At 54.2% G+C, this 10753-nt stretch overlaps 1 protein-coding gene across 1 annotated transcript in view; it reads left to right on the top strand.

The window, feature by feature from the left end:
- The window catches only part of Rtl1 (retrotransposon Gag like 1), a 29365-nt gene extending 22399 nt beyond the window's left edge, over window positions 1-6966 (top strand). Inside the window, exon 5 of the mRNA XM_013348335.2 lies at window positions 9-6966. Coding sequence (XP_013203789.2) covers window positions 9-3917 — 3909 coding nt within the window. The 3' untranslated portion in view covers window positions 3918-6966. The remainder of the gene's footprint in view (window positions 1-8) is intronic.
- Window positions 6967-10753: the final 3787 nt, after the last annotated feature.

The raw sequence follows: 10753 nt of genomic DNA, 5'->3' as shown, positions 1-10753 counted from the left end.
TCGAGGAGGGAGAAGAGCCACCCAGTGGCCCAGTCCAGGAGGGAGAAGAGCCACCCAGTGACCCAGTCCAGGAGGGAGAAGAGGGAGAAGAGCCATCCAGTGGCTCTGACCAGGAAATGCAAGAGCTGCCCACTGATGAAGAGCTATCCAGTGACTCATATGAGGAAAGCGAGGATTCATACAGTGACGAAGACCTGGACAGGACCTACTACAGTTCAGATCCACTCAGTGAGGCAACTGATGGCATAGATTCCATGTATGGGAGCCAGGCAAATGACGAGACTGACCTGGAAGATAGAAGTGGGGAGCTTGAAGGCGAGGGTCAGCCCAGGAGCTCTCCAGAAGAAGTCATGGCCACGATGGGGACCATCATCTCCATGTTCCTCCGAATGCAAGATGTCAGACAACAGCACATAGTGACAGAGGAGATCTTGACACAAGCCATGGAGGACGGCCAGCTGCCCACCATCAGGCGCTTCTCTGGAGATCGAAGAGATTACCATGAGTTCCTCGTGCTCTGCCAGATGACCATGCAGAGCCACGCATCAATGTTCTACAATGACCAGCTGCGAGTTAGGTTTGTCATGCGCCATCTGTCTGGCCTAGCCTTGGAGTGGGCCAACGCCCTGGTAGAGGAGAACAGCCCCCTGATAAACGACTACGAGGGCTTCCTGCAGGCCATGTCAGATATGTTCGAGTACCGGCAGACTCTACGTGTGGCAGAAGACGCCATGTTCAAACTCAGGCAGGGGAACCGCAGTGTGGCCGATTACATTAATGAGTTCCAGAGTCTGGTACCCACCTTGGGCTGGCCAGATGAAGTCCTGCAGGCCCACCTGTGCCATGGGCTCAACGAAGACATCAGGCACTATCTGTTCCGGATCCCTCAGCCGAATTCCCTGAAGAATCTGATGGTGGTCGTCCTGCAAATTGAAGACAAGCTGGCAGAGAGGAGAGCAGTGCTCAGGCTGCCCCCCGAGTCTCGCCCAAGGAACATGACCTGGATGGACTCACCTGCCCCAGAGAAGTGGCGGGTGAGCAGCTGGCTGTCCCATACGTACCATCCAGACATCGACCGTGCCCACCTCTTCCTGCTGCTCATGGTGAGGGTGAGCCCCTACCAGAGTGTCGCAGTACAGGCTCTGGTGGACTCCGGAGCAGAAGGGAACTACATGGATGAGAAGTTTGCCCAAGAACACTACGTGGAGCTCTATGAGAAACCCTATCCACAGGCGATCAAAACTGTGGACGGCTCCCTGATTGGCAACGAACCCATCTGGCTATACACTGAACCCCTGATGTGCATCCAACAGAACCATTATGAGTACATTGAATTTGACATCGTACCTTCGCCCCACTACTCTGTGGTCTTAGGCATCAAGTGGCTCCGAACCCATGCACCTGACGTCGACTGGACCAGAGGCCGTTGCACCTTCCACTCTCCCTACTGCCTGAAGAATTGCTTCCACCCACCCCCACCATGCATCGCACTGGAGAAATACAGCGTGAGCCTGCTACCCGGATTGCCACACTCGTACTCAGACCTGGCCGACGTGTTTAACCCGAAGGAAGCAGATGATGAGACTTCCGACCAGCCAAGCTCAGACGGATCCGATGATCTTTCTGAATCAGAGCCCTCTGAGCTTCAGCAGGCTGGAGACAGTGATCGAAACGACGTCTTTTATGAGTCTCCTTCCAAGGTGCCTTGGGAATCTGTGGCAGCCAGGATGCAACAAAAAGCCAGGCAGCAAGAGGAATACTGGATTTTGTATGACATGCTGACGGACAGACAGGACTACGTACAGATGATGCCAGAACTCTTTGACCAATTACATGGAGCTGCATGGTTCACAAAACTGGAGCTGCGTAGGGACATTAAGGGAACCAATGAGACCTATAGCGTCTCACATACAGAAGACACATGGAAAGCAACATTTGGTTTGACTGATCACCAGATGAGATGCTACCGGCCCTTCACATTGTGCTCATTTGCCGACAAATCTGATAATGAGATTCACTCTATCCTAAAAGACATCCTAGGCTTCTACGTGATTTGCCGTGGCCAAGAAGTCCTGATCTACTCAATGACCCAGGAGGAACACTACGAGCATGTCCGCCAAGTTCTGCTTCGCTTTCGCCATAACAATGTCTACTGCTCACTGGACAGAAGCCAGTTCCATTGCCAGACCGCAGAAATCATGGGCTTCGCACTATTCCCCAAAGGGGTGAAACTCAACAAGACCCTCATGAATCTCATTACGGGGTGCCCTGCCCCTGGCAACAGGAGGTGCCTCCAAGCCATTATCGAACTCATGTATCCCTACCGCCACTTTGTGGAGCACTTCGCCATCATCGCAGAGCCCCTGGTGAGGCAGCTGCTAAGTTCAGCACCCTTCTACTGGGGAGAAGAGGAGCAGGAGGCCTTGGAATGCCTGAAGAGGGCTTTCCGCAAGTCACCCATTCTCTACCACCCCAAGCCTCAGAACCCATTCTACTTGGAAACAGGCATCACTGGGTCATCCCTATATGCCTCCCTGATCCAAACTGATGAAGAAACTGGCAAGAAAGCTACCTGCGCTTTCTACTCACGAAAACTCTCCCCAATGGAGGTGGATTACCCTCAAGTGGAGCTGAGGATCCTTCCAATTCGGGCTTCCTTCATGGTGTGGAGCCGCTACCTGGAGAACACCGAGGAGCCCATCATGATCCTTCTCAACACAGAGGATCTAGCCTCTCTGAATAATGACAGGCTCACCGTACTTCTCCCCGGGCATTGGGTCTTCTTCTTCTCTCACTTCCATTTTGACGTAATGGAGTTGCCTGATCAAGATGACACCCGAGCCCTGTCCTATAGGAGAAGTCAAAATCAGAGAGGCTTCAGGGGCAGGTTTCTGCGGCCACTGCTGCTGCTTGCCCTGAGGGGAGGTCAAAGGGATTTATCCTCTGAGTCCCAGTCCGAAGACAGTGAAGACGAGTCATATCAAGAGTCGGCGGAGTTGAATCGGCAGAGCCTGGTGCAGGAGCTACTGTCCACCATCCCAATAGAGCAGATTTTCAACAGCTTCCTGGCCCAAATCAATATGGCCCAGGTCCGGGCCTTCGTCTACAACTTCTTCTATTGCCTGCTCCGCTGGAAGAGTGTCGTGAGTGTGGCAGCTCTCCTGGTGATAATGAGGGTGAAGCGGCAACAAGTCTCTCCGCTGCCTGGCCCCTCTCTGGAGGTGGACTACCCTCCGCCCCGACACACACTCCGACTCATCCTGGACTCGAGCCTCATTGCAGGTAGTGGCATGGTCACAGCTCTTATTCAGTTGTTCAGCCAGATGCCCCCTCTTCTGGGTGCCAACACCATTCCCGCTCGACAGTTGGCCGAAATGTTCATACGGCCCAGGTGCTGGCAGCGTAATGCTCTGCATTCCCAGCCACCACGGGGCCTGCGATTCACCCCTGGGTTCTGGTTCACCCTGTGTCACTTCTTCGGGATCAGAGCCAACCCTGAGGAGGACGTCTTCCCTGGCCCGCATGAGCGCCGATACTTGGAGCTGCACGTCGTTGGTGATGAAGATGTCGTCTTGCGAGAAGCCCTGCAAGACGACCTGCAACGTTACCGTCAGTGTGGCCTGCATGACGGCCTGCAAGACACCTCGCAGGACGCGCAGGACAACGACGTGCAAGAAGCCCTGCTTGGCGACCAAGAAGCGGTCACCTTCCGCCCACAAGATCTGTTGGACCCAGAGGTCCTAGCTTTCCTCAACAACCGCCTACTCTACATTCTGGGTGCCGATGGCCGACTTACTCTGATCAGCAGAGACGAAGTGGCCCAGGCCCTCACACGATTCCTGATCATGGCCTCCAGAATAAGACCGCCTCCTCCACCCAGCAACACACTATCTTCATCAGATGATGAACTTGACTGAAACACAACAAAGACTCTGCCATCCTTCCTTGTGCTCAGCCAGCTTCGCTTAAATCCAGCGCCCCTTCTTGCCACTCCTGACCCAAGGGGAACCCATTTGTGAAGGGCCACGACTTCAACTCAACCAGCAACGTCATCTCTGCTAAAGGACTAGTCGACTACCAGCGTTCCAGAACCAGCTAAGACTGTGTATGCAACCCTGTCCAAACTGTCCAAGACTGCGCAACCCTATCCTAGCTGTCCGGGTCCCAAGCCCACAGCTGAGAGTGAGAGCAATGAGAGAGGAAGCAGTGATGAGCAACAATGACCCTGTCAGCCCAGGCCAGATGCAGAGCAGGCACAGCAGGCACAGCCAAGCAAGCAAATGCCAGAACCCCCCCCCCACCACCACCACCACCCAAGTGGCGTGTGGCCACCTGTGCATCCTGGGACACTGACCTCGGGTGCTCCACTGACTTCTACCTCCACACCGGTGTTCCAACTCCCCTGGGCCCCACCTCCACCCCCTCCCAGCCTCCCGAGGTACTGCAGTGCCATGCCTCCCCGAGTCCCAGCCCACCCAGCAAGCAAGTCCACCCCACACTATCCATCTGGTCTGCCTCCCCTGACACTTCAGCTGACCCTGAACTCTGAACTCTGACCTTACCTGAGCAGAGCTGCTCAATGGGGCATCTGACGTACCAGTGTGACTTACCTGATAGACTTGTCCACCTTGAAGGTCCTCGAGACTCAGGGGACACCAAAAAAAAAGGTGGTACCACCAAGTGGGGCTCCCTTTTCCGAAACTGGACAGTGCAGGGGCCAGAGACCCCACATAAAGAAAGGAGCCCCCAAGGACACTGGTGAAGCCCCGGACACCCAGCCCACTGTGCCTATGAACCAAGAGTGCTCTGAGCAGACCCACTGCTCTCTGTGATGGGAAAGAGCTCCTTCCCATATTTTCCCATCCCACTTCTGTTTTTGTCCCACAAATAAAGAGAATAAATGATGATCTGGCTTTGTGCTTTGTTCTAAAAGGGAGGGGGTGATAGCGAGAGATAGGTTTGGGGAACAGTGAGCATGGGGGCAGAAAGGATGGAGTCAGTCGAGAGGGATGGGGGTGGGCCAGTACAAGGGGGGGGAGGGGCATGGGCAGGAGGGCTTGACTCACCCCTAAACAGCTCATGGAGACACAGAGCAACAGGTCTCCCTTCTTCTCCTAGAGAGAGGGAAGCCACTCCACTCTCACCCCCTCAAGCTCATTTCAATGGGAACTACACATGGGAAGGAGACATGGGGGCTCATAGGGGCAGAGGGAAGGTACCCCAAAATCCATGTCTTTCTAGAGTCATATGACAAATGAGAAGGAGTCAGGCCATGTTCTATGCTCATGACTAAGGGGACACCACACACACAGCCTGGGTCATTCCCACAGTTGGAAAGATTCCCAATAAAAAAGACCTGGGTCCCTACCCTATGGCTATCCTGAGGGTACATTGGTCTGGGAGTAGGTAGGAGCTCCTGGGGGAGTGGAAAGAGGGGGAGTAGCTCTCATTCACAAAGTCTGTACCGCTACTCAGAAGTACCCCTTCTACAGGAAGTCTACCAAATGGCTCTCCCAGTGTGACCTTAAGCATAGCACGGAGATTCAATCCACAGGACCCTCACATCCAAGGGAGACTAGCTCTAGCTCAGGTCTTTATGGCCTGCCTGGAAATCTGACCTCAAGTTAACTGCAAGAGACCTCCTTTGTCCTGAGAATGTGGCAAGGCCCTGGATACCCAATGTGATCCCACCTGTAGCAACATAGCTGAGCTTGGGGCCCAGAGAAATATCCTGAGAGCCAAAGACCACATCCCTCTATGCCCTCTCCAGCCCACACTGGGATCCCTCTGCACCCGTGAGTCCCGAGGAGCAACTGGCTACGGTCTAGCCTCCTTTACAAGGAATCTACCCCTGACAGCAGCACCAGGAGATCATGGGCAGGATCCCCGGTTTAAGGTCAGGGGCTCAGCCTCACCTTAGCACTTTGTCCTGCTCCTAAGGAAGTTGCCGGTGCCCCTCCCAGGCCCTGTAAAGAGGACAAATTCTCCTATCATCAGTCCCGCTGTGCATCATGAAGAGCTATGGGGGACTTCTGCAGGATTTCAAAGGGGTCCCAATGAAGTGTTGAGTACAACCATCACGGAGTTCCTACCCCCCGTCTCAACCAGAAACTTTCTGGTGTCATCTGTCCTGAAAATCATGGTACAGAGAGGACCACAGAGAGCGGTGGTCACAGGCAGGCCTGGGGAACCTCCTTTGTGGCTTCTATTCTCTCACCTTAGGCCCTTCTACGCTCACAACCTATGGTCTCAGAACCCAACACGTGACCCCCCACATACAGCTGACATCACAACAGCCCCAGAGACAGAGGCTGTTGTTGTCTGTCTGTCTCTCTAAGACAGCCCCAAATGCCACGGTATGGGTCAAGTTCAGAGGTCCAGCTGCAACAATCCCAGCATTCCTTAAATAAACTGCTTACAGAAGTCCCTGGCCCCAAGTTCAGGAGGACTACCCTCCCACTGACCTGCCTTCCTATTCCCTAAGTGGGGCACCTAAAAGAGGGGTCAGTTTCAAGACAAGGCCATCATCGGAGCCTTTGGTTCCTAAAGTACTCCCCGGCTCCCACGACACTCTGCTTGAAATTCCTAAGAAGGGGCCCATGACCTTGAGGTGGGACTGGGGTCCTAATGGGGAGAACAAGCTCACCGCTGCTGTACCCTGGGGACCTCACACACAAAGCTGAACCTCAAAAACAAAATTCTGTCCCTGCTTGATGAGGACCTGTCTGGATGCAGCGGATGAACAGATGACGCGTATGTGCCTGCTGCTGTCAGGGGACCCAAGGCCTTCCACAGGAACCAGGAGAAGTGGAAAAGGAAACTTGTCAATGGTGATGATGTCATCACAGAGGTGGGCGCATTTACCCACCTCCCACACCTACACAGAAAGTGAAGGATCAATAAAGGCCCACTAGCCTGCCAATCTACCCAGCAGGGGCTTTGTCCCCATTTACAGGAGGAGAAGGCAGCCCAGGCAGTAAAGAGAGGTAGTGACGCGCTAAAGCAGTAGGTTATCAGGTTATCGCGGAGCCACTTAGAAAAAGAGATTGAAAAGCACAACACAAACCTTTTTTTTCTCCTGGGGAAGAGAAAAGCAAAGAAAGAAATTGGTGTGAAAGTTCCTGCTAGGTGATTATGACATCACTCCCACCACAGTAAAGGTGAAAACCGGAGACCAGCCCCTGATGCAGACTCCACCCACCCGAGGAAGTGCCCCCACTTCCCAGCTTCAATCCCCATCCAAAGAGCTCTGAGAGCATCCAGGAACAAAGAAGAGCACAAGGCCCTCCCTTGGCCACCCTGCTTGTCCCCTCCCTTGCCTCCCGTCCTCCCCCTTATAAGATGCCCCTGCAGGCTACAGGCCGGGCATATCAATTCCAGAGCCGGTAACTGCATATACTCCAGCGACTCACCAGCAGGACTGGATTTGCTACTCCCTCTTACAGGTGACCACGGGTCACGTTAGAGGTTCCCACGCAGGACCCTGAGCCAAGAGTTTTACCAGCTCCTAACCAGCCTGGAACAGAGTAAGAAGATTGCTGCCCACCTAGGTAATCTGGATTGGCCCCATAGTAAGAAAGGGAAAGGTGACAGATAAGCTATCACCGCCTCCCCTACCCCCTGCAACTGCTCCTACCCACCTTTAGCCCTGCTGCTGGGAACAGGGGACCACTTAGTATGATCTATTTCGATCAGACACAATCTGACACCTGAACAGCAAACATCATCCGGACTTCCATCCACCTGTAAGAGCTCAGGGGCCAGGATGACAGTCCTGATACCATGAAAGATGCAAGCTGCACAGGTAGGAGGAAGAGGTGCGGGGCGGGGGGGTGGTGAGGAAGGGAACAGGGAAGAGATATGAGGCAAAGGAAGGGTGGGGGAGGGAAGGGCGGAACCCGTCCTGCTCTCAAATCCTTTCACAGCATCAAGGCTCCCCACTCAGGGTCCTCCTGTGTGCCTGGGCTGGCCGCCGTAGCTGGTTAATGCCGGTAATAATGGTAGTGCCGTGGGGATGAAGGTGCCCCCGCCCCATGCATGCAATGATCTGAACTATTGGGGTACAGAAGACAGGACTCGGACAGCTGCTCATCGTGCTGTTGAAGTGTCTAGGGCACCCCAGCCTGGGCAGGGGTGTCACCGAGGAAGAACCAGGTGACTGACAGCTCTTAGGGGATCCGCGATCTGAGGTGAATGAGATGAGACGGCTCCAAAAGGGCTCAAGGAGAGAGTAAGGGGCCGCCTGTAAGGGACCTCAGCCTCCTGGTCATAAAACAAGAATCCTGGATAGAGGCAGAGGCCCCTCAAGGAGACCCTGTTCTGGGAGCACTGGTAAGGCGCAGCCCTGCTCTGTTCCAGCCCTGCCCCCCTGTCCTGCAAACAAAGACACCACCTCTCCGGGATCCACCCCTTTGTCCTGTGAGCTGGGTCCCCTCAGAGGGCGTCCAGGAGAGAACAGCTCCTGGAATCCCAGTGGGAGAAGCCCCAGAGTAGGCCCAGGATCGACCTCTGACCTGTCTACCCTTGGCCACAGAGTCAGGGGGTGACCCTTGGCCCAGCCCCAGGGAATGTCCCACCAGGGATATTGCTCCCCCTCCGAGAAAGGACCTCAGAGATGGCCCAGCCCCAGGCATTCCCCTCTAGAGACTTGGAAGGCTGTGGGGAGAAGAAAGAAAGCATGCCAGGCAAGAGCAAGCTGGAAGATACATCCCGGTGAAGCCCAAGGTGCAGAGGAGGGTCTGGAGGCCACACGCGATTGAAGGGGGGTGAAGCCCAAGGTGCAGAGGAGGGTCTGGAGGCCACACGCGATTGAAGGGGGGTGAAGCCCAAGGTGCAGAGGAGGGTCTGGAGGCCACACGCGGTTGAAGGGGGTGAAGAAAGGCATCATATAGGAGCTGAATGGCTGTGCAATCAACTCCTGCATGACGCCGTTCCCACCCCCCAACTTCTGACTACGATGAGATGCGACCCTCCTCCTGAAAAGAAGCAATGCGAGAAGCCGGACGACAGGTAGGACAGATTCCCGCTGCTAGTAGAAAGAACAGGAAGGGGCAGCCAGCCCTAGGGCACCTGTGGAAGTGTGGACCCGTCAACCCTCCTTGTCCAACCCGACCTCTGCTAAATTCACTGGGAGGCGGCAGCCCATGCAGGTGATGGGGGGAGGGGGGAGGATGGGAGGAGGGAGGGGAAGGGATGCCTGCAGCCACAGAAAAACGCCCAAGTGTGCTTCTAAGGTCCATTCTGTCCAGTCACAATCTTTCCCAGGCTCGTATCCAAGGGGCTCCTCTGGAGACCTAGAAGAAAATCATGGGAACCAGCAGGAGCTTATACAGCCCCAGATGGAACCCCAAAGACAATGTGTGTTAGCAGCTGCTCAAAGCAGGGAGGGGACAGGTTGCAGGCACAGACAGCTAAATGCTCCCTAGATTTGTTGAGGGTGAGGGAGATGCTTCCGATTGGTGCTAATTGAATAATCCAGTGAATAACTAAAAACATAAACTGCCTTTGCTTGACTGTTTCTTTCTTTCTTTCTTTTCAAAACAGGGTCTCACTGTGTAGCCCAGAGTGACCTTGAACTTTCCATCTCATGGCCTGGGGCTTCCAAGTGCTGAGAGGACAGACCTGTGTCACCATGCCCAGTTTGAATGGCATATGCACACCACGCTATATATGAATAAAGTAAAAACAAAAACATATTGGCTGTTCCTGCATTCTTTCTCGACCACCACACCCCCTTCCCCACAGCCAGCCATGCTTCGCACATCCCCACCTCTGCTGCTGGTTTAGGATAGCAGGGGACAGTGTGTGGCGGAGACAAAAAGTGAGGGTGGGAAGCAACAAGTGGGAAGGGACTCAGCATAACTTAGATTTAAAAGAGCTGCATGTGACATACAAATGGGAAAAGGGTGCGTGCAGCCTGACACTGTGGTCAGAGGCTGCAAATGACTGGTGGGTGAGGGGAGATGCTCAGTGTGACACACTGGGAGAAATGGTTTGTGTGACACATATGTGCCCAGTTCCGTGACATGCAGGAGGGAAGAGGGTCTCCAAGTGGCACAAATGAGAGACAGGATATATGGCTCATGGGAAGCAGGAGTGTCTCAAGGGGACATATGTACGAGTGGCCCCACGACACATGGGAGATGAAGGAGCTGATGTGCAACATGAAGAGGGGGGAAATCAAGTCGTCTGGAAGAAGGCAGACTTCACACGACACATACACAGGAGGGTGTCCATCACACGCTGGAGAGACTGGGGGGCGGGGTTAAATGTAGCATCCGTAAGGAATAAGGTTCCATGATGTATGGCAGAGAGGAGGAGTTCAATGACACGTGGGGGAGGGGGCTCCGTATGACTCACATGTACAGGAGGGGCTCCATGAACCCTGAGAGCGAGGGAGAACTAAAGGGGCACAGATAAAGGAGGAACCCTCTGACCCAGGAAAGGAGGGGTTCAATAAGACACCATGGTGCACTTGGAGAAAAGGACTAAGCGTGGCACATTTAAGTTGTGCAACTTTGTGACGTGGAGATGAATGTTTTCCATGCAGAGGCGGGCTCCATGACACAGGGAGAAAGGGGATGTCTCAATGTTACATGCAGAGGTGGGCTCCATGACACAGGGAGGAAGGGGATGTCTCAATGTGACATGCAGAGGTGGGCTCCATGACACAGGGAGGAAGGGGATGTCTCAACATGTTACATACAGAGCTGGGCTCCATGACGCAGGGAGAAAGGGGATGTCTCAGTGTGTT

The sequence above is a fragment of the Microtus ochrogaster genome, chromosome 1, assembly GCF_000317375.1.
Source record: "Microtus ochrogaster isolate Prairie Vole_2 chromosome 1, MicOch1.0, whole genome shotgun sequence".
Lineage (NCBI taxonomy): Eukaryota > Metazoa > Chordata > Mammalia > Rodentia > Cricetidae > Microtus > Microtus ochrogaster.
Note: the sequence above shows the minus strand (reverse complement) of the source record. Positions and strands in the feature narration are given on the sequence as shown.